Raw genomic sequence first — 25,935 nt, forward strand, 5'->3', positions numbered from 1 at the left:
AAATTTCCGAAGAAGTAAATGTACGTCATATTTATTTAAAGAACTTTGACATTGAGCATATTATGTACTTTGAAAGGTAAGAGTAAAATGGCAAAATTAGATACTTATGTAAAAATTTAATAAAATTCATGTGAATTATTTTACAATAATGAAATGTGACTTGACAGTGACGTATTTAAGGATTCTAATTTAAATTTCTAATTTAAAGATTCTGATGTTAGATAAAAAGAATTCTTAAAAAGTTATCACAGACGAAATTTCAAAAATTATAACAAAATTTTCAATTTATTTAAAATTTTTAAATATTTTCGGTTCAAATTTCAAAAATTTGGGGGGACAACATTAATTATGTAATTTTTAATTGGTAACAGATATTTTTCAAAAAAAAAAAAATTAAGCATATAAAAATGACGTAAGTTAATAATGAAGCAAAGTATCGTGTACTCAATTAAAAATTCTTTATTAATTAAAATATACTCACACACATACACCCTACGAAATTCGATATTTTCCAATTTCGTTTAAGAAATATTATTGTAAACCCTTTAATTTAAGAAATAAAATTTTTCAAGAGAATTAAATAAATATTATTAATTAATATTTATTGGGAGTTGATTAAAATTTAATTAGAATTCAAATACAATGTGAGATCTTCATGCGAAATTTTGGTACTTTTGTAAAATGAAATTTCTGAATTTACTTGATTTAACTACCTTCTTCTTACTCTTTTGAATCCAAGGTAAATAAATAACCTAGTATTAATAAATTATTTGCCCAATGTCCAGAAAATAATTGCAAGCTTAAATTGATTGACAAACTAAATCAATTTTTGTTAAATGAGTTCTTTTTCCATCGCAATCAGCTAAAACTGGGAAAAATCCATTATTATGGTAAAAGAGCTGAAATATTTTTAATCCAATTGAAATACTGTGGTTAAAATCATCCTTTTGTGCACATCATTTTAATATTATTAATTTATGTAAAATAAATAAATTTTTCGCATCCATTATCGCATACCACAATTATTGTAACGAACTACGTAGATTCATATAAGCATAAGATATTTAAGAATTGAACATTTGTGAGAACCTTTACCATTGTTATTCAAACGAGATTATTAAATAAAAAATGAGATACTTTATTTAATTTCAATCAAGCATTGTACTTTACAGATTCAAAGGATTTTACGACAGCTGTACAAGGGATTTATTGAGGTTTTTTATTTAAAAAAAAAATATTTTAATATATTACTCAATTACTTGTTTATTTAATAAAGGTTACAATTTTTTTTAATAAATGCAAAATTTATGTCATTTGTTTACCGGAAAATTCATAATAAAAATAATACGGAAAATGTTTTCGTTAAGTAACACTTTCAGGAAAAAAAATCTCATTTGTAATACTTACGGTAAAAAAAAATATTCTACCCCCTACACTTTAAATTATACGATAACTTAATTTAAAAGAAAGTATGTATATGTAAAAATATTTTCATCCTTGAAGGAATTTCGCCGGTATTTTGTTGATTTTATTGTATTCTTAAAATAAATCTCGAAATAAAGTAAATAAAAGATGGATAACGCCTCGAGATATGCAATTTTTTATGTTGTAATTTACATGTGGCAATGTTATTTAATATGTATGGTTAACATTCTTGGAATACAATAATGTGATATGGCAAGCAGTGTATACTCTAAAACAAAACATGAAAGATATTTTTATGTATGGTATTTGATTAAAACAATTTAAAACAAACTGATGAGGAAGTTTGTTTTAAATTATTAAAGCAAATATTGCAGTTACAATATTGCAAGAATCAAGAAAATGGAAGTTGGAGTATAAAGAAATGGGCATAATAAATGAAAAGTATTGCAATCCGTTAAAAGGTCATTTTACTTAATAATTCAAAATTGTTAATAATAAAAGCTTTGATGTTTTCCGAAATATTACTTTATAAAATATGCTATCCCATTGCTATCAAAATGTTTTATTGTTGACTCATTTGATAAATTTGATATCTGTGATATGATCAAAAAAAAATTAAAATCTGACCGAATAATTGACTCTTTCTGTAATGAACGTAATTGTTAGGATGGTTTTCCAACGCCATCACAAATTCATTACCGTTAATAATAGCTCTCAAATTCAGCTTGAATATAACTAATTTAATGTCATTATGTTGTACTGACTTGTACAGTTTTGACTGGATGATTTTACACTGAATATTTAATTATAAGCAGTAATTTTCCAAGTACCCACGCACATTATGCATAATTGAACCTAAGATAATTTTTATAAATATGCAAAACAAATTCAGCAGCCAGACGAAAATTTTATAAACCTTTATAAACTCATTTTTACCTGTTCAGTTGATTATGTAAATATTCTATGAAAAACAGACGTATGACGTTTATAAACTCTTTTCATGAAACATTTTGTTTCCATCCAGATTTTAAAAAACAATTAAATATTCTAGTATAAAATTTCCGATGTGGATTTTAACTCTTACGTACATATACATTCACATTTACTATTCCCAAAACAGTCATACTTGAATACACTCAGAACTTATCCAAATAGCATTGAATGTAGTTGCTTTATAAATAAATCAAAAGCAATCTATGAAGCATGGTTATTTCTTAATATTTTTAAAGACAATTTTCCAATGTGACGTTAAAATTTGCAATTTATAGTAAGAATAAGTAGTTAAAGAAATTATAACAAGTAAACAACATTAAACAAAGTATAATTTAAACCAGTCAAACCAGTTCTTTTACTAACAATATTTTAGAAAAAGAAAAAATTCAAATCCCGGCATTAGATTTATGTTCACAAGACTTCTATACATAAATATATTTTATAACTTTAAAAAGAATTATTTTGTACATAAATATTATATAAGTATGTACAAGTAGACATACTATAAATAAACCATATAAAATAAATGTGCAAAGTTGTTGAAATAAAATCAAATGTAGGTAGAGTCTGCCGAACCCACTTTATATACTAGTTTTTCTCGTAAACAATATAAAAAGATTACTCAAGCCAGCACATTTGTATATACAATGCTCGTACATACAATACACGTTGCATTCGCCAGTACTTGCAGAAACTGCACTGTTATCTATAATAAAATATCACGTATTTCTAATCTATTCCTTTTACAAAAGAACTTCAATTGAAAATTATTATTAACTTTTTACGGAATAGTATAATTTTCTTTCCAAAATTATTTTCAAATCTCGATTGTGTATAGCTATATCAAAAGTATCACATGCAAAATTATTTACTTATGCAAAAATAGAAAAGTACATTCGTTATAAGAAAAATGAATCTATGGAGAAAAATTAAAACTTTGTGCTCATACAAAATTTTCATTCTCTTAAAATAACTTTTTTATTTATGGGTCGTAAAATAATTTAAAAGAATAGAAAGAAAATAACTAGTTTAGTGTCTTGAAACCAGAATGGAATAAATAGAAGGAGACCATTTAATTTTGAATCTAACAATTGCTAAATTATACAAAATTTCATAATAGAAATGTTAACGAATACTTTACCGTAATATGTATATATATAAAATAATTTGGATATTAATTTCAACTCGGTTAACACTTCACTATATTACTTGAGCTGAGAACTTTTAACTAAATTTTCGAGTTAAAGAAAGAAACTTTAACTTAAGATATGATGGGTGAAAAACCATTCTTACGAATACGAGTAATACACAAAAAATTTTTCATCACATACATAACTACTTAATTATCTAAATAATTTAGTGTTAAATTTCCCTTACACTTTCTGAGAAAAACTTGTGTTTCATTTTACTTTCATTTGACATAGAATTTCATGCACAATATTCATGTGCATAAAATATACAAATGTACATACATATTTAATATGATTTTAGTATTTAGAATTTTAGTAACAAGAAAATACATATAGTTAATATGTACTCAGAAGTATACTATATACAAATGAGTTCATACAAATAGGGTTATGTACATAATTTAGTTTCTTATTGGTGAATTGTGCAGCTATCCAAATGTGAAAATTTCATCTTATTAAAAACAACTGCAGCTAATTTTATTGTTCACCTCTGAAATACAGCAATTTGGCACAATTCATAATATAGTCCGTATATATCACGCTTCAGCTGGATTTTATCACCAAGTTTGAGTGACGGTCGTTTCGTTATTAATGGTTTAATAGCCAATTAGAATTGAACGTTACATCGATTTTCCGTAGCATCAAAAATTTGTTTGAGCTTTAAATTTTTGGGATGGGCAGTGAGGGGAGAGGGAAAGTAGCATTGCATACAAAAAAATTTAACAGTAACACTGTGTGGGTGACATGTGTGTGACAAAAATTCTATTATTAGAAATGAGTTTAACAAAATTTTGACGAAAAATCGTGTTTTCCAAATCTTCACGGAAATTATTGATTCAAAATCAGAGAATAAGGAAACTTCCTGCTTGGTGTTTATTCTCTTAAATTATTGCCACAAATTTATTTTTATCCTTTATTTCTTAATTTTCTTCATTTATAACTCATATATTGCTACATTATGTACATGTGTACATGCATACGTAGCCTCTTAAATGAACTCTCTGCGTAAATACTACTAATACAGTTATTTAAAAATTGTTTTTGTTTTAATTGTCAATCTTACCACCATAATTTTTGCATAACTTGTTTTTATCTTGCAAAAATACTCGAATTCTATTTGAAACAAGTTTTCTTTCTTCTAATTTTTTTATTTTTAACATTTTTATCCAATGACCCTGAAAATAAAATGAGACTACAAAATGTAGGAGATATATTGTGTAGTATATGCACATAGTATGCATATTATATAGAATGTGTAACAATTTAATACATACCATAGTGTTGTGCTCTCGAGTAAATTTGTAAATGGAAATTGTGCACATAAAAAGTAATAATAATTTATTGTGCTTCTCATGAGAAAGTATATGTATGCGTTACACAATGTGCATTGTATAAAGTGTTCAACAAAAAACTCACTTTTTCTCATTTCCTTAACTATTAATGCATTTATTTCATGAAATTGAAAATTTTACTTATAACTATTTGTCGATACTTTCGATATTTACAGTACTTTAAATGTATAGACATTTTCCATGACCTTTTTCCATGAATTCATATTTCTCAATAAAAACTTTGAATTTGAAAAAAAGTTCTAAAATCTAAATGGACCGATTCTTAAATTTTTGTCATCATGGGGAAATTCAACACATAATTTAAATTTAGAAAATTTTCTTAAATTTCAATTTAGAAAATTTTCGGCATAAAAATTTTAAAAATTGAAATTTTTTCCTGAAATATACGACTAATATCGGCCATAAAGTATCGATATGCATAAACATATCGATATTTCGATCTTATTGCTCCGATCCTACGTCCAATATGTTTTCCACAAATATAGCTTTATAAACAGTTATATTTCATTTAGCTGTTACATACATACATAGGTATACTTCTATCACACGAACGCACGTGTAACCACTCCAAATCCATTTTCCTTATTTCTCTTTTCCATATTGCATGCGGGTTCTACATACAGACATACATAATTAAAATAATTTTCTTGTATGCATGTCATAAAACAATTCATATACATGTACGTAAGTAATATCTCTTTCAATTACAATGTATAAAAGAAAAGTACATACACAAGCACATATATCCATACATATAATACATACTTTATGACCCAAATTAAAACAATTAATCAATACTTCGGAACAAAATATTGTGCGATTTTCCAATCCCATCTTTCAATTTCGTTTTCTGTTTTTGAATTTTTTTATTTTTATATTCCAAAATTTGTTAATCAAAATGACAGCTACGCATATTTTCATTTTTCAAATATTCACACACATGTTTGTACGAATGTTTGCATGCTTAAAATCTGCTCTGACAATGAAAGTAATTCATTAATTTCCATAATTTTCATTCATCCATTTCAAAATATATGCGAATTGATTTGGGCTCTAATTGTATAGACACTTCATAAATAAATAAGCCATTTAGAAATATGAACCCATACACCTTTGTTTTGCACATAAAATACAAATTTGACACGTGAAACGCGCAAAATAAAATTTAGAATTCTTAATGCCTAAAAACAAAATAAAATTGAAAACAAAAGATTTCATTTTCTCTTTAATTTTTATTGTTTTATAATTTCACTTGCAGAAATCTACGTTAAAATTTGTTTAAGTTTGGGTCTCTTTATTTACTTGCATAGAGAAAACAACAGTATTCCACATTAATTCGACTAAAGTAACCTAATAAAATCGAATAAGGAATCGAACGTGTAATTTCGTTTAAGTTCATAAAGAAATCAAAAAGCTTTTGTTTCATTTTAAAATTTTTAAATGACTCTGACCATAATGTCGGCAATTATTATTCAGGTTATTCAATATTTAATATCTTTGTCAGTAATTCATGTTTTTTGTTACGTCATAAATTAATACATGCATATATGTAGGTAACTAAGTACATACTTAATCTTTGTTTCTATTTTCGCTGAAGAGTAATGTATAATACGTCACAAAAGGGTTACCGCTTTTGATATGATAATTGAGGATACATACTTAAATTCATTTTTACATACATAATATGTAGGTATGTTTGCTCTTCAAAATACAGATTTCGAAATTTAAATGTTTGTATGAAAATTTGAAAATAATAGCTTTAACTTTTTGTAGTAAATCGAGGGTGCTATTACAACTATAGAAATATTTGACAGCAATGTCAAAGTTTATGCCGAACTTTTGTAACAAATTCAATTGGAGTTTCCAGAACAAACTAAATAGTAAATTAAAATTGTTTAAACAATTCAAAATCCTTTAAAATGCTTTTAGTAAATAAATGTAGCTGCCACCACCTTTTATATATCAAATTTTTTAAATAAATTAATTATTTTATATGGCCTTGTTTTGCTCCTGCATAAAATTTCGACTATACCGATTTTCTCAAAAAATTCATATTTATCATTTGTGAACTTGGGGAAAAAATCTTGGACAGCAGCTATTGTACAAATTAACTTTTAAGCAATTTGCATTAGCATTAGCTTGCAAGCAATTAAGCATTAGCTTGCAAGTTCGCTTGCAATTTGTATAGTAGTAACACCAATTTCTGTCACTTCTTTGATTGACGAGTTGTAGATTTATTTGAATTTTTTGATATTGCTTTAAAAAAATATATAACGTGATCAATTATATGCTGGTCACATCAAATTTTTATAACACATTATATGTACATACATAATATGCATGTCATTCATTCTCTTTTAGTGTATCTTTATTACCTGCGTTATTTTCTCAAATTGTGCTAGTACATACAAACATATAAATATAATTTTTATGCGGTAACAAAAGAATACTTCAATAACCAGTTTCTATAATAATTCATAATTCGAAAAATTTTCAATATAGGTAATAAAAAAATTTCAATGTGGAAGTTGTATGGCAACATTTTAAAAACTACTCGTAATTTTGGAGATTAAATAATAATGGAAATAAAACGGTGCCACACACAACTTTTTATTATTTTTTTAATTTTTTTTTATTTATTCCAAGCATATTATGAGCGGGAACAAGTTCTTGTTGCCACTTTGTTGTTATATCGATTTTTATTAGTTCATTGAAAGTGAAATTAAAAAAAAAATATTTTTATTTGTTTTCTGTTCATTTTTTAAGGAAATTTTGTAGATAAATTTTACAAATAAAAAAAAAACAACCCAATTAGGAAGAAATTAAATAAGTAATTAATATGAAAATTGTCTTTGTATATACATAACTGTGTGTTCGGCATAATATGTGTATGACACATTCATTTAAGTCACAAACATTCATAACCTGGACACTTAGAGAAGAAATTTGTATGTAAATACGGTAACGGGCAGATGATAGAAAAATTAATTTTCCCACAATTTAAGTTGTCAGATTATGTAGCAAATCAAAAACACCCATTTCATCATGGAATTTATGTTAAAGTCGAATTAGTGAATGTTTGTAGTTTGGATTCCAGTCCGGGTCAGGATTTCAAATCCAGGGATAAAATTTTCCAACTGTTGTAATGAATCATCTAAAACATTTATATGAAATTAGGTATGTAGCTATTTGAACAGTAATAAAGTTGGGTCAAACCAATGGTTTCCCTTCGACAAGTGAAAATTCTGCTTTTAAATACAGTCTATGTATACCTATTACAGTATCAAAATATTTTCACTCTTATTTAATTATTTCTAGGATTGCATATATTTAGGATGATGCATTCATGCAGTCTTTGAAATAAAGCAAAAATTAATATAAAGATAAAATAAATAATAGGTTAACATAATGCTCGATTTTAAGGGTTAATTGTGTGAGTTAAGAAAAATAATTATATTTTTTAATGTCATGAAATTTACCGCTAGCTTTTTATGTTTATAGAACTTGGGAGGGGGTGGAGATGGAAAATCTTCTAACGAAATGAACTATTTGTTAATGTCTATAAGCCCCTAAAATTTCAAATTTCTACAGGCTGGGGTTTAGAAGAAAAACGAAAGCAAATATTTGGAAAAAAAAAAGACTTTAGATAACGGTAAATTTGGACGGCCATTTTGTTTTCCTAAAGTTTAACTATAGTATACCGCGCTAGGGGAAGCAAGCCGCTGCGTTTATGCGTTTGCAAAATGTCAAAAATGCTTATGGTTTCATTGCAACAAATAGTTAAAAAAGGCCATTTTATAACTTCTAGAGGGGGGGAGATAGGTAAAAACTTTGTTCTACGGAAATAAGTTTCTAGTAAAGATCTATGTACATACAAAATTTCAGCTTTCTATCTTCAAGAGTGTAGAAGTTTTGTAAAGAGACACACGGACAGACGAACGGACGGACAGAGTGAAACTAATAAGCACTTTTTTTCAAAAATTTTTTGGAAAAGTGCTAAAAACGATTAATTTATTAATTCAAAATTCAAATAAGAATTACGCTAAAATTTCTAGTTGCTTAAATTTTAAACTCAGAGGTTTAAAAAACCACACATTTGTAATTTAATAAATTGAATTTTTGCGTAATTACTTACATATTTTGTATATTTTAAAATTTTGTGAGTATGTTATTAGTTATTTGTTTTTATATTTTATATAAATACCTTTTATTCCTGAAAAAGCCAAAATAGTTTTATACGAATAGCACAATATGGCTTTCCACTGAACATTTACATTTCATCCACCTGTATATGTTATAATCATTTGTGTATTCTATTCAAATTGCAAACTTAATTTAATCAAGTACTTATGTGTGTATTGAAATACTAATACAATAAACATATTTGAATACAAAATCCTAAGAATACAAAAACTTTTGAATAAAATATTAAACGCAAATTCCAGCCAAAATTCTCCTTTTATTTGCAAATTAAAATCACATTGTAGAAAATAATAATATTATAATTCAAATATGTGCTATAAGCGTAAATGTTTTGGTGCAGCTTTATTATATTATCGATATTCTAATTTAGAAATTCAAAGTAATAATTTTGTTGCGATTACATAATAACTCTGGTATAAGCATGGTTTTGAAGTGAAAATGTATTACAAATTTACATAAGTACAGAGTGATTCACACCTAAAAATTCTCAATATTATTACTATTGAGTTCTTTAGGTACCTTAAATCCAATCAAATAAGTAATTTCATATATAGTAAGGCTTCTGGTTTTCGTCTTTTGATTATTCTCAGACTGCTCAGGCTGCGGCTAAATGAACTCCAGATGAAAGAGGTTCACTTCCGAAGGAAATTATTAAGCCCTTCAGAGCCAGCGTTATACCTTTTATTAAAGAAGTACCAAAAAAGTTTAAATTTATATAAAGAATATCATCAGTTTAATTTTCATAATTTACAGATATTAAGGTCCGTTTCACCCTGTTTTAAGTACTAAAATTTATATTGAATTTAATCTAAAATAAACACAAAACGCTTTATTATAAAAACATGTGCCTATTAAAATCCATGCTTATTATGCTTTTTCCCTTTATATACTCACTTTTGTTTATTTATTTGGTATTATATAACATCAATAGAGCATGCCTTTTCATAATATGCATGAATCCTTTATAATTAAAATTTGAATGAAATTTTAATTTTACTGTACTTATATTTTATTCAACAAATATTTAATAATAATATTTTTAATAATATCTAGTTTCATTTATTAGTTTATTTGATTTGAAAATTGTATTAAATAAATAAAGGTTTTAATAAACCAAATATAAAACTATTTTATTAAAAGAGGCAAATTATTTTAGTATTGCTAGTATACATATTACATATGTGTGTATATAGAATTGTGGTTTACAAAAGAAGATATTGTGAAAATAATTAATTTATAAATATTATTGTGTGCACAAATTATAACATGGATACATACATATGTACATATATGTATTTAAATTAAATTATAATTTTAGGTATATTATGTACGAGCACGTGTTAAAACAATACACACATTTAATTTTCTACTAAATTTGGTTAAGAATAACTAATTATCAACGTAAATAACATTTTTAACTACATACATGTACATACATATATGTATGTGTATATTATATAGAGAAAAATCGTACGTGAATAAGAAAGATATTGTAGTTTCTTAAATTTATTGAATGTCACTATTACGAAAACTTTGAACAGGATTTTTATTAGAAATAATTTTGAATCTATTTAAGTAATTTATTCCGAATTTAAATTGAATACGATAGCTTGTAGTTCGCTTTAAAATAAGGTCAATAGAATTATTAATTCAGTTTTTAGAAGTTGTTCTTAGTGAAGCTAGTTCGTAATACTAACCATATTTTTCTGAGTGCGCTCTTTAATTAAAAAAAATATCATTACTTATATATTTTTTAATTCAAATTTTAATTTACTGAGTACAGAATCTGAAAAAGGCGTACCTCAAAAAAATAAATTATCAAATTAAAATGACAACTACTTATAAAACATGCAATTTTACAATTAATTTAGCAGATAACGAAAGAGATGGTTAGAAATTGAGCAAACAAGGTAGTTAGAAATTAAATAAACAAGGTGGTTAGAAATTAAATAAACAATGTGGCTCAGAATTAAATAAATAAGGTGATTCGAAAAACTGTTTTGACACAGTTTTGGAATGGTGATGCAATTTTGGTTTAACTGCATTTTCGTTACGGATTGGTAAAGCTGAGTTGCGATTATTTTTTTCTTTTATTTTGCGGTTACTCCATGTAATAAGTTGTACATACATAAGTATATCATTTTATTTGCTGAATAAGCAAATAAATTTATTTCATTATTGATTACTCTCATCATTTACTAAATTACTATTTTAGTAGTTTAAGTAAATTTAAAATTCTTTCATGAAATATTTTAGGGTTTACTTCTAGAATTTTATGCATTTTAAATTTAAAGGCTTGGCAGGTCGTTGTTATATTAAAATACATAATATAATAATTGTTTTATAGTATATTCAGACACTTTAAAGTTTTCATAACTGCATTGAATATGTTACGTATTGAATCTCCAAATTTTCGTAATATGAAATACATCATTTGAAATCGAATGCAAACATAGTACTTAATAACATTTGAAATAAGTTTCTATATTCCTTTATGTATTTTTCGGGCACTATAGAACTTTTTGATTAAAAATGCTTCCATATATAAAATAGCATGGAATTCTAAATAAAATCTGATTATAAATTCAAATTTCAATGCATAAGAATAAAACAATTTCCATATAAATTTTTGATAGAAAAGATAAATTTATAATAGACTCAGAATAAAAAATTATGATGCATCACACAAAATAACTATTGTATTATTGTGTTCAATATTAAGAATGGCAAAAAGTTTTTTTTCTATATGAATTTTCATATTGTTATCAAAACTTGAAATTATTGTGACTGTTTCGTTTTAACAACACTGTTCTTTAATTTACAATTTCCTCGTATTCATTCTTTTAAAATAACAACGAGTGTTTTGAGCTTCTATAGCTTCAGAAGTGGCAGATCTTGTGAATACTACTAAAATCAATAAACCAACAGTAAAATCTTATTTCTTCAAATTTCATTAAGTTCTTTGGACATAAGTAAGTACGTTTCTGCGGAAATTAAAACCATCTACTTTAAGAAATCCGGTCCATTACTGTTAATTCTTAGCAGATACAACAAGTATATTAATTCAAGTACCTACACCAAACTTTTATGGTAATTGCTTTTATTGTTAAATATTCTTAAGTATAAGAATTTTTGAGGTTTTATACTTTCATTAAATACAACTACCTATATTAAAAAATTTTCTTATTAAGACCTATCATTATTATTAATGTATTTCACATAGCCACACAACCGCTTATTACATTTTTTAGGAGTACAACAAAAAAACTTACAATACAATAAATTTCCTTGCTATAATATTCATTCTCTCTCGAAAAAAAATTCTTTTATAGCATCAGCTGCTTAAATTTACTTTATGTTCGGTCCGAGTTTATATTGTTATTTTTTTGTAATATAAAAGAAAAACAAAATAAAAATCAATAAATTTAAAAACTTTTACCCATCAACTATAATTTTTGTACAAAATTGAAAAAAAAATAACCTCATTCTTTTTACTTTCTTTGTCAGACCACCTGTTCGTCCAATTATTTACAAAACTACCACGCATTTAAAAATTAAGAAACCTACAATTTTATTTAAAAATCGATTAGACTCTATATATATTTTGTATTTAGAATTGTTCCCTACCTAAGAGTGATTTTTCGTAGACTGCAAGAGATTTGAAATTGATACATTATGTAGAAATTATCCACTGATTCATTTCTTTAGAACAAAAGATTTTTCTATCATCTCCTCCTCTCGGGAAAATTGCATTTTCAATTTTCATTCTACCTCCTAACGTATACAATCAGAATATATTAAATGACGTTACGAAAATAATTGTTTCGAAGGGAAATTTGCTCCTTTACGAACCCATTAATTGATTTGTTCCGATGTTTTTATTCCGAATTATCAAGGCAAAACGAGCATCAATGAAGATGCTCAATAAAATCAATATTTATTAAAAAAGCAAAACGTTATTTATGTTTAAAATTTTAAAAGAAGAACTTAGTTTTAATTTTAATTATAAAGTTCTTCTATATAATTTACAAAATTCTGTTTAATTTTTAATACCCAAATATAATTTTACGTCCATTTTAATTTAAATATCCATTAGCATAAAAGGCAAGCAATTTAAATATTTTAATTCTTATTTTAAGTTTTATTTTTCCAAGTCAAATTCATAAAGTTATTATTGGAAAATCTTACTAGTAGAAGTGAACATTTTCATTTTAAACTCACTAATAAAATATTAAATTCCATGGAAATTCATATTTTAATTCCATACATGGAATATTTCATATTGTACGAATATTAAAAAAAAATATTGAAAATGCATATTTCAATCTCGATTTTCTCTTATATTTTTGAAATATAATATTTAAATTTTATATAACATTGTATATACATATATAGCTGCATACAGTATATGAAATGAATACATGAAAATCAATTTAAGGATTACTACGACCATTGGAAAATTCAATATTTCCGATAAATTACATTATAGAACCTTAACCCTTAACCAAAAGGATTTTATTTTTTATTACTTATTAGCAAGAGTTCAGGTAATTTTACACCGTATGTACATTTTCTTGTAGATATACATCTGTTGTGTTCCGATAATATTAAGCAAAAAGTGGGGTAATTTTACCCCGTGTATGTATTTTCTCGTAGATAAACACTTATAATCGTTTGTGGCCAAATAATGTTAAGACTTAAATGTTAAAATGTACAATCATACAGGTTCTTCTGTTGTGTTAAAATACTGTGGACGTAAATTTTACATCATGTTTCCTGTTTAAGGTTAAATCATATACTTATTACATGGAAATAAAGCTGTTTCCAATTACGTTATCCTTTTCGGTATATAAGAATATAAAATTGTGTAGGTATCATCTTTTTTTTTGAAGAATTGAATGCATTTATTAAATCACTATATTAAATTCACATTTTACAATTTAAAAAATCCTTTTTGGTGCAGAAGATTAAGTAACAATAAAGCTATTTTACTTTTTCAAATAAATTTCTAAATGAATTTGTATAAATGTAATTGTTACGTAGTAAATTTGAAAATTATTTCAAAGAATTTTTCATTACTTATAAGAATAACTGAAAAGCAAGCTCTTTTATTTAATTTCTAATACTAGACAAAAGAAAAATTAATTTTAGTTTAAAAAAGGTTTTAATATTCAAAACATTTCTAAATTTTCTGCTGAAATTAAATTTTGTTCAACATCAAAGAGTTCCTAATGTGCCATTCTATTACCGTAAAATTAAGAAAAAAATCACTGCCGGTACGGAATCATTACCGATGCGAAAATACGAACTAGGTAATCAATTTTAAATTTTAGTGTTAAATTTATTAATTGCAATTTATTGCACATAAACTGGTAAAATAACCAATTTCGCTGTGTTTATTTTATATTCAACTACCTCCAATAAATTTCCATGCGAACGCACTTGATTTACATATTCTTCCTTAAAATTTAATAAAATTACTTTTAACAATTTTAAAAAAACATACAAAATTTTAACAGATTTCGTACATAAATACTATAATTATAAAGTGAGTCTCATCTAATCGATCACCAATTACAAGGCAACAGATATTGGAAATCTTATAACCCAAGGATTATTCTCAAATAAAATTCTGAAAAAAATTGCAAAGTCGTTCGAAATAAAATCGCAATCTATTCTTTCTAATGTATGAAATCAACACTCGTACAAAAACGTGCCACTGTTTTCTTCATTATTAAAATTGGACGTTAAGCAGAAAAAAAATATTTATCACAATAATCTTTCTGCTTTATTTCATATACTAATTATTCAAATTTAATATTAATAATATTTTGTACAAATATGAATATTTTAAACAGAAAAAGAATTTGCACAAGAAAAACTTGATTTCCAGGAATATCAAAAAGTGTAATATTAGAATTCAACATTAATATCACAAAAGACTTGTCACAATAAATATTTCCAGAAGGCTTATATGAAAACAAACAACCACTGTGGCGATAGTTAATTCTAAGAATAAATTCTGTATAATTAATTAAATGTTATACAAAATAAAAGTTTTTCGGTTCTTTATTTTTATTAAAGTTTATTAAATTCACGTTCATATCGCAAAATTGAGTAAAATTTTTAGATAAAAGACTTTTGTACTACATACTTACATTCCTGTAGTGTAAGTATTACAGTTTTGATTATATTTAGACCTTACTTTGCTCTTTATTTGAACATGAACATTGTTCCATTCTTTAACTTAACCGTACTTATTAAGGTTAGTGAAAATTTTAAAGTTCACTTATAAAACAATTTAATTTACCATTGATTGATTTTTATTTAATCTAATTGAATTACTTGTACTTGCATCATGTTATCATCGATTCTTGAAATTTAACTTAGCTCTTATTTTTTTATAAAAATTTTTAATAATATTGACCAAATTATGATGTGGTTGATTGAATTTATTAACCAAACCCTATGTACATACGTAATATGTACGTATGTATGTGAAAAATGTATAGATACATGTGCAACTCCAAGGTTTTCGTTAAAATCTTTCAATTTGACCTTTAGTTGAACGTATACATGTAGTTATGCGATTGGGAAATGATTCTTTATAATTGAATGAAATGTGCAAATATTCATTAAAAATATTCATTGTTGTATTTGGTAGTGAAAATTATTAAAAAAATATCGATGAATATAATCTTTATTTGGTTATCTGTTAAAAATATTTACTAAGGCATATTTTTATATTTTAAGTTGAAAATTATTAGATCAAGATGATGACGAAACATGTTTTAAGTAGAACAGTTAAATGTTCCATATAGTTATCAGCAAAATCTCCTAATTATAGGAATTGGCCGAACGCAACCCCTGTTTCCTAAAGAGCTCAGTGCTCTAGATAATTTGTTTTTCTGAGTACTAAGGTTTCATTTTTCTTAGAAGGTGTATTGGTGTGTTTTTCGCTTCCTATCATATAACATTCGGTAGTCCTCTAAATTAAGGTTTCCATTTTACCGTACCACTACCACCGGTTAGCAAATTTAATTATTCCTAAATTGGATCAAAGTCCCTCTGCGCAATTAAACAAATTCAATTAATAACTTTTATACCCTAGCTTTGAAAGAATTTTGAGCAGGAACGACACACATGTTACATTTTTTTACTCATAATTTTTTAATAAATTATCGAAAGCTTTACAAATAAATGCTTGTGATCCACTAGGGTGGTTAAAACTTTAAACTACAAATTAATACAAAGTTATCACTTTATTTATTTACTTCTTTAACTAACTATTATGTTGTATGAACGTATATATATGCAAAAACTTACTCCAACAATTTAAATATAAAGTACATACAAGTATAATAAATTTATTCGGAAATACCGCATTTACCAACATTTCATTCAGTTTACCTTGAATCCATAATAAATATAATATGTTAAGCTTCACCATTTCAATTTATCTATTCAACCATTAATTCTTTCTTCCATTCATTTTATTCCAGTTTGTATGTATGTACATATTATATGAGATGTGATTCTAATTGGAAAAAAAAACTTGTCCAGCTATAAAACAAAAAAACAAAACAAAATCATTTTAATTATAATAATTTTGTAGTTATAAAAGCAAATTAATTAGCATTAATATTCATCATTTGCGACCAGACTTCCAAGTGACACGGAGACCCAAAGACAACAAAAAATATTTTCATCTCACTTAATAAATTAGTTGTTTGTTTTCTTTCATAAAACATGTTTTTGAATTAAAAAGAAATCTTATTAAAAAAATTTTTGCTTTCCTACGTAAGAAAAATTTCATTTTACTAAGAATAACTTATAAACTATTTTTCATTGGCCATCATAGACATTTACTTTAATTAGTTTAATTTTATGGGAGACAAAATTTTATGGTTTTGCGTATCGGTGGTAGCATTCAACTTTTTGAGTAATAAAATTCTAATTTTTTTATTAGAATTAGAGATAAGAAGAAAATTTTGTTGAAGTTTAATATTTGAGAGAAATTAGGGTGAAGTTTATAAAAATTAGACCTTGGTCTTTAAGGGAAAAAATTGGAGAACTTAAGAAGCACAAAATAAATAATTATTCTTGAGCAGCATTTGATTTATAAAGTTCTTAAATAAGTTTAACAATGATTCAACAACTAAGATTACGCAAACATTAAAATTATTCTTTGAATGATGGTTATTTAAGACCGCATGTTAGTTGAATCTGTTATTCAATTTTTCATTTTTTCATGTACTTTAAAACCACAAATGCGGTTTTTCACTTTATATTTCATCACAGACAACATTTTGTTATTTTGCTTCAGTAGAAATAGTTATGAAAATTATTGCAACTTATGCTGCCACCTCAATTTTTAAATGAATAATTACTTACATACGTGCCACTATTTTAATTATTACATTCATAGCAATTATTGTTACATTTTTTAAAACAGTGAAACAAAAAATAAGTAAACAGATTTCTGTTAGTCTAAACCAACGGAATTATACCCTGCAATTTGAACAAAAAAACTTATTATTGAAATATTTAAAATTTTATTTCAGTAACTCAAACCTATCAGATTATAGTTCTTCATTCCAGAAGAACTATAATCGGCACGTAATTGCCAAGTATCATGAATCTAACTTCATTATTTTTCTGAATATTTAATATTAGCTTTTGTAGTTGTATATCAGCTCCCCAAAACTGCTCAGTCGTTCCATAAAAATTTCCAGAAAATACGTAAAACCTAAATGTATGCTTTATTCGTTTTTGAGTTATCGTACGATTGGACAGGCGGACATGTCTAAATTAACGCAAATTTTCACACTGAGTATACACAAACGACTCCTTCAAGTGGTTACTAACTCCACACCAAAGTTAATATATCGTTCACGAATGCGTCTAACTCTTAAGTTAAGACTAAAGGTTCTTGAATAATTAGCATTTGCCAAAGCTTGAAACGCATATTTATTACATTTCTTAAAAATTGAATATAAGAGTGTTTGTCCTGGAAAGTTCCTGAAAATACTCTGCCTCTTATTGATTTGTATCAAAATGTATACATAATATAATAATTGTATATGTTCTGATTGGCTTTTGATACATTTTTTACCAAAAATTAGATAGAGTGGGAAGCAGTGAATCATGAGTCATGACAATAATTTACGTATGAAAGCCATTAAAAATGTGTGTGTCAAAAACACTGTGGATATTGTTTTTTTTAGTTCTGTGTAGATTTTTTTTTTTTGTTCTTTTACTTGTTTCCACAATACAACAATTCTGTTAATTTATTAAAATTGAACAAATTTTCATTGTCACATTTTGTCGACAAAGTTGCAGAGTTTTGTTTACAAAAACATTTCTTGCATGACTGCGTTATCAACATCATAGTTCTTAGAAGAAAACTGAAAGAAATGGTAATTGTCATTGATTAAAATAAAGTTTTCTGAGCGCGTTTTTCAAAAGTGAAATTCATAAATTGTCAAATCAATTACAAATATATATACAATATACATATATAGATTTATTAGACTGACCTTAGTCTAACAAATCATACATTGAATGTATGAATGATAAAAAAAACATAAATTTGTGTCAAAATTTCAACAAAATAATTTTTTTTTATTTTAAATCTGTTTCTATTTCTTTAACAATCATGAATTGAATATGAAAATTTTTTTTAAATAAAATCGTTTTCTGCATACATAGTAACTTTAAATACCATTATTAATAATGGTTACTAAAAACTAATTATATGATTGTGCTCCGGCTCACCAGCACTCAAATTTATTATGTAAAAAATTGTTGATAGACATTTTGATTGACATTTCAAGTAGAAATTTTTTTTTAATTTTCATATTAGGGTTTACAAGAAAAATAATTTTATTTGGAATAAATTTTCTTATCATTTCCATTTTTTCAAATTTATTGGCTGTAAGTGATTTGAATATCAATAACTTTTAAAAAACTTTTATTGTAACTACGTTAAGTAATAATTGCATTTATGCGACAATGTCATTGTGTAGGTTTTTATTAAAAGAAGTATTAATACCGAATTACCTACATATGTGCACCTGCGTGGTAAATTTAAGCTTTACATAAATATTTAAATTTATGCAAATTTAAATTAACTTGCTCAATAGAGCGCTATTCAATCTTTGTTAAATTCGTCATCTTTGTGAATTTTTTAATTAGCGATAATCCCCTACAATCATAATTGATATTTGTACATACAAATATGAATCAAACAGTATTAAAATTAGTTTTGAATAAGAATTGGATTTTAAAAGTATTTTTACTTAAAAGCACTCCCGTAAGATTTAAAGAGTTCAATAAATTCGAATAGAACTTCAAAATTTCTCATATAACAGTTTTGAAAATTCTTTAAAAATTTTAAAGTCATAGCAAGAATTCTAAACTTTGGAACGCCACGTCTGGCATGCTGTGCTGTCATTTAAGCTTTAAAGTGAACTCTTAGTTTGTTTTTGTTTGCGTTGCGCCTGTACCTGTTCTCCATTACTTAAAACTCGAATAATTGAATTAAAATTTTCTTACGATTTTTAAAGCGCCTCTTTACTTCTGTGTCATAGTTAATATCTCAGTTCTTACCCCGTATACAACTACAAATTTTCGTCAAATTCAACTGAATAAATGAAAAAAAATGTCAACTATGTTAATAAATTATTGTTTATTGGCAATATTTTTTCTTATGCTGCAATTTCGTAAGTTTAAAAACAAATTTTTCTTTTACCTTTCTAATACTATCTATAGCAACATACTTAGCATAAGTACATGTGTATATTTGCATGTACGTATATTTCATAATTTCATAGACATACTTACTTTAATACCCTCACATTTGAATTTTCTGAGATGACTTTACTAACATACTTTTAAAACATTTCGTGGAATTTTAATTATTTAAAAAGGTTTCTTATTTAAAAAACATTTAATATCAAGAAACTTAATTAAGTGAGCAATAAATAAAAATTTCTTTACAGTCTTAAATATTACCATGGTAATTAAAAGCGCAGCACCTGCATACCTGCATACATTCATTTATAAAACAAACAATATCATAACATAAAAACAATATTTTATGTTCAATAAATGCCAGAAAAACTTCTTCTAAAATTGGCTAGAGAAACAAAGAAAAATTCCTTATTTCAATAAGGAAATATTAAAAGCGACATGAGAGGCATGATATTAAATATGAGATGGTATAAAGTCATTACTGTAATTACACTTACATTACTCTTACATTTTACACATTATTTTATTTTTTACTTCCAAATATAGAAGTGTATGCCAAGCGAATAACCATATGGCGCTTTAAAAACACGTTACTAAAATTTATAGTAGCTATGATGCAATTTTTCAAAATTTTAATTATATGTTTATATGTAGGTAATCAAGTATTTATGACTCAAGTTGGTATTCAACACACTATGGAATTGACATCTTTAACTTTTTGATAACGTAGAACAACAAATTATGGAAAGGTATCTGTAAATTCTATGTTAATACCGTTTAATAAGATATGTATTGGAATTTGTCACCATTTATGATGATGTTTATTTGAAACGTGAGCATAAGACGCAATTTTACTCAACCACGTTTAATAAATGAAATTTTTAAAAGTAAAATTTAATCAAATGAATCCTAAGAATGAATAATTGATGCTATGTTTTTCGCATATGAGCTTATTGCAAGACGATCCTAAAGCTATTCCTTAAGCTTCACGATAAAAGAAATATTTTCGTCCTCCTTTTAACAAATTCACCATTTCTTTATATAAACTAAACAAGTAGAATTATTATACAAAACATAAGCGAGGAAAGTTGTATTTGTAAATAATATAAGGTCACAAATGAAGTAATTTGTAAATCTGTTATGTGCCCAATTTTCATTCTTCTATTCTTGTATTGATTTTGAAGTGCTTATTGCATTTGCACTGAATATGAAAAATTTAATCAAGCGAATTTATTCAATTTATAAAAAATTTGTTATTTTTGAAGGTAGTGATTTCCAGCATCTTATTGAATCCTTTTTGTTTTACAGAAAATCTCAAATTTCTTCTTATAGCAGAACTAAGTTTCGTTTATCCTTTTACATTATAACAGAATTTTGTTCCATCTCGCAGTTTTTATACGTTATAGGGAAATTTCAAAACAACTCTCAACTAAATTTCTTAATTCCTTTTTCTTTATTACCTTAAATTTTAAAACGTTATCAACAAAAAAATAAAAAAGTTTTTTTTTTTAATTTTCAGGTTATACATGGTGTTCACACAGAACCAGCTCATATAATAAGGAAACGAAGCATAGAACAACCATTAAGGATAACACTGTTTTATGATAATTCTGTATACAAGTAAGTTTCTTTAAAAATAAAAACTAGGTATTTTTGGTGTTCTTCTTTCTTGTTAAGCAAAGAAAATATTTTTTGTATCCTGCTGGTTGTATTAAAATAGTTTTCGTGTATGTACTTAAATTTGTTCAATTATTATGCAAGAAAAAAAAAAGGATAAATAGCCAGCTGGTAAAGAACACAAAATGTTATGAATATGAAAAAAATTACGGAGGGTTTAGAACTTGTGTTGTACTCTTTTTTCTTGAAGGTTATTTCATATTTATATGAAAATTATGAATCACAAGGTTTGAGCTCACCCCAGGTTTTGAATTTATAAATTTAATTTAAAATACAAATTGCATATTAAAAAATTGTAAAATTTATTTTTCCTAAAATTTGTTTTTGGATTCAGAGAAATAATTTTGGTATGCAGAATTTTTTCTGTAGGTCTTATTAAACCTGTTTTTCGGTTTGACTCAGAGTAAGTTAGCTCAAATCGGTTATAAATATTGTGAATGAAAAATTAAAGTAGTAGGGCAAAAACTAAAAACACTGGTAAAAGATGAATTGAGTGTTTAATTCTTTAAGCTTGAAGCTACACCTCTTACAGCCATAATTAGATTAATCACTTGTAAGTAAAAAAAGATTTTGTTCGAAAATGTTAAATTTTGAGTGTGTTCTGTCAAATATGTCTCCAAAGTTACATTTTTATATTAATTTCAATAAAAAAATTCATTCCGCTCTTATCATTTTTTCATACACATGACAAAATAATGAAAAATCTTTATTTTATTTTTGTTTAAAGTAGTAAGGCAATATAAATTTTGCGGCAGTACACGCAAGCATTCCAAAAGTTATAACCCTTCTAAGTTAAAATTCGAAATAAAATTTAAATAAGTAGCTACTCGTATTATAAACAGTTACATGGTAAAGCTTCTTATTTTATAGGTCCTATAGTAAAAAACATTTCGTTATCCTCAAATACAATAAAATATTCAAAGGTTTGAATGTGTTCATGGTATTCAATTTACAATATGAAACAATTTACCTATTTCTATAAAGCCGGATTTTTTTTTACTACCGCAATTTGGTTTTTTTCTTGATAAAAAAATGTGTAATGGATTCCGAGAAAAAATATTGTTAAAGAGTACACCTCTTAATAAAAACTTCAAGAGAACAATATACTTATGTACATTGGGTAGTGCATAGCTTCCATATTACTAAATACATATACATGAAAATACCTAAATATATTTTTTGTTTCATGGAAATTTTATAGTTTTAACAGCGCAAATTATTAAAAAATTTATTTTTTTTTTCTTCTATTTTTAGATTGGATTATCAAAAATTCGAATTAATAAATGTAAGTATAAAATTTAATAATATTTTTGTTAATAATGTAAAGAATATGCTTGAAATTGATCAATTCGTCAATTAGCTTAAGAGGTTTTGAATAAAAAATATATATATACAAAAACAATTGGCACAATAATGAGGAACTCCTGTGCAATTTCTTTAGGGTTGTCTTCGAGTATTTAGTTGCGACCGGAATAATATAAGAGTGAATATGGAACAGTTATGATTACCCATAACTGGCTCCGGTACTCATAAGTGGAACTTTTCCTTGGTAACATATCTCTCAATGGGATTCTGCAATCTGTAATTTACAATCTCGCACAAATTGGCATAAAATATTGCCATAAATTGCCACAAATATTGGCATAAACATATTTTGTGCTACTTAAAGGGCTTTAATTTATAATGCCATGTGGAACTAATTTAAAATATTCCGTTTCCTTTTATTTTTAAGAAGTAAGTACTTTTGATCTAATTTCTATTGCTTCTTTTGTGAATTTTCAAACTAACAGCAATCTACATCTGGGCATTTTAATTCTTGCTTCCCAAAAGAAGCTTTTAAATTCTATAAAATTGTTACGTATACAATTCGTTAAAACAAAAACTTCACTTTAACGCCAAAGTTTTGTTTGAATTCTGCACAAGTTAAATAATTTATTTACTTATATAAAAAAAAAAAATACAATTTATTTCCCGATATTTTGTAATTAAATTGACTGTTAATTGAAGCTTATTAATATTCGCTTATTCCTAAAGAGCCGCAAAGAATACACACAATTAACTAGTGGTAAGAGTTTTTAATGAGAATACCAAGTAAAAAATGGAAAAACACTTTTTTTCCAATCTTTAAACATTTCAATATTTATTATCGTTATTACTTCCCCTTTATGCTTTGGCATTAAATTGAAGTGACGCTCTCATTTACATTTTACTTTGTTATTTTTTACGCCCTTCTAAGGACACTCAACTTCGAATATTTTCTTCTCTATTCAAAAAAAAAAATTCTCAAAATTTCCAGACGACTAGACAGCCACGCATAATTTCCTTCATTAGTTATTCTTTTTTGCTTAAAGCGTATTTGAAACAAAATGGTTCCTTTATAATAAAATTAATAAAATTAAATAAAAAATATTATGTAAATTTCCATATTTATTATAATAATTAAAAGGAATTCTTGACATCATACTTCCTTGCATTTTGAATATTTTTTTAAAAATATAATTGGAATAAGTAAAAGGAATAGAAAAATTCAAAAATTGAATAAATTTTCATGTGTGCCCTAAAACCTGTTTAAACAACAAATTTCACATGTCGTTTGTAGGTCACATATTATTTAGGAAATTCTTACAATCATCTTTCACACTCTTTAAAAACATTGTCAAAATATGCCCTTAATTTAAGGATGTTCTCTTATATTTGTGGATATTTTTAAAGAATTCGCGTTAAACCATTAAAATCTGGCAAGCTAACAACTGTTGTATACAGATTAGTTTCTCTCTATATGGGATTTTCCTTTGAATTTCAATACTATTTTATGGACAAAAACAAATTCTTATAAATTACATTTAAATATTAATATTAAGTGCTCGCTTTAATAATTTTATATTTTCAGAATACAATTTTACCTGAAGCTGTGGATTTTTGGCAGAAAGCTCTTATGGTACGAGAAACGAAAGGCATCATTAGGCTGAATAGGTAATAAAATTTTCCCTTTTTTTCTTATTACTCACTACCGTAATAAATAAAAACAAAATCACTGTCTACACAATGACATTTGTGAATGACAATTTATGATGAATGTCATTAATTTGATAACTAATGACATTCAAGTTGTGTATTTGTTTACGATTTCTTTAATAAATGGAGTGATTAATTAAATTTATTAACTAAATACACATTTATTAAATAAATTAAATATTTAGCCTTCTAAATAATCAGTTTTAATTAGATTTCTAGAATTTTATTATGTCAAATTTTATGATCTATGAACTTGTCATTTTAAATTATTAATTTTAGAATTTAAAAAAATATTTATTTTACAGAAAATGTGATAGCTCTCAAGTATTTGTTAAAAATGCAAAGACTCATTGTATTGATACATGCCGACCTGTTACGATGTGTGGTGAAGTTGAAGTACCAGAAATTCATTTGGATGTAAGTAATTAATTGAACATTTTATTGAATTAAAAAACTTGCGGTTTGACTTTATTTTGTGGCTTTTCCTTCTCAGATCTTACCATTTAGTTTTCAATAATTTTGTCTTAAAAGAATTTTATTTGAATAATCAGATTCAATGATGTAAATTTTTTTTATATTTAGAATTTTGCAAAAGTATTTTTAAAGAACAATCTAAAAATATTCAAGAAAAATGTGCGAAATTTAAAAATTTTATGAATGAATAATTCGAACATTGTCTGTGGTCTTTAAATTACACGAATTTTATCTTCATTTTTTACATAATGGTTTCTATAATGTGGTTTATTATGCTTTTATTTATTTTTTAGGTTTGCCGTATTTGTAATGCAACTGGTCAAAATTGTCGCATTGAACAGGGATCTACTCCTGGTCCTGGAATAGAAAATGCTGATTTTGTTTTTTATGTATCGGCACGTCAAACAGAACGTTGTCATAAAGGATTAACTGTTGCATACGCAGCACATTGTCAACAAGAAGCCGCTATGGATCGTCCAATTGCCGGTCATGCAAATCTTTGTCCTGAAAGTATTAGCACAAAACCACAAGAATTACAAACCTTACTGTCAACGGTTAAACATGAAATTTTACATGCATTAGGATTTTCTGTTAGTTTATATGCATTCTTTCGTGATGAAGACGGTAATCCAAGAACACCTAGGACCTCAGATACAGGGAAACCATATTTAAATGAAAAGTAAGTTTGTTTATGTACCTATATGGCTGCAAATCGAAGACGATAAGTTAAAGGCAGACTTTATAGAATTATTTTCCGTATGTTCCAATTCGTTTTTCTTGAATTTTGAAATTTTATAGAAATAGAACTAAATTCTAGGAAGAAGTTGAATTCATTTCAACTAATTTTCGAG

At 25.7% G+C, this 25,935-nt stretch overlaps 1 protein-coding gene across 1 annotated transcript in view; it reads left to right on the forward strand.

Annotated features, from left to right (window-relative positions):
* Positions 1-25,935, forward strand: part of LOC129611951 (leishmanolysin-like peptidase) — a 35,968-nt gene that overhangs the window by 4,495 nt on the left and 5,538 nt on the right. Inside the window, exons 3-7 of the mRNA XM_055525380.1 lie at positions 21,438-21,538; positions 22,850-22,880; positions 24,486-24,568; positions 24,916-25,027; positions 25,378-25,763. Of these exons, the coding sequence (XP_055381355.1) occupies positions 21,438-21,538; positions 22,850-22,880; positions 24,486-24,568; positions 24,916-25,027; positions 25,378-25,763 (713 nt within the window). The remainder of the gene's footprint in view (positions 1-21,437; positions 21,539-22,849; positions 22,881-24,485; positions 24,569-24,915; positions 25,028-25,377; positions 25,764-25,935) is intronic.

This window comes from Condylostylus longicornis, unplaced genomic scaffold, assembly GCF_029603195.1.
Source record: "Condylostylus longicornis isolate FDR11 unplaced genomic scaffold, ASM2960319v2 ptg000055l, whole genome shotgun sequence".
Taxonomy (NCBI): domain Eukaryota; kingdom Metazoa; phylum Arthropoda; class Insecta; order Diptera; family Dolichopodidae; genus Condylostylus; species Condylostylus longicornis.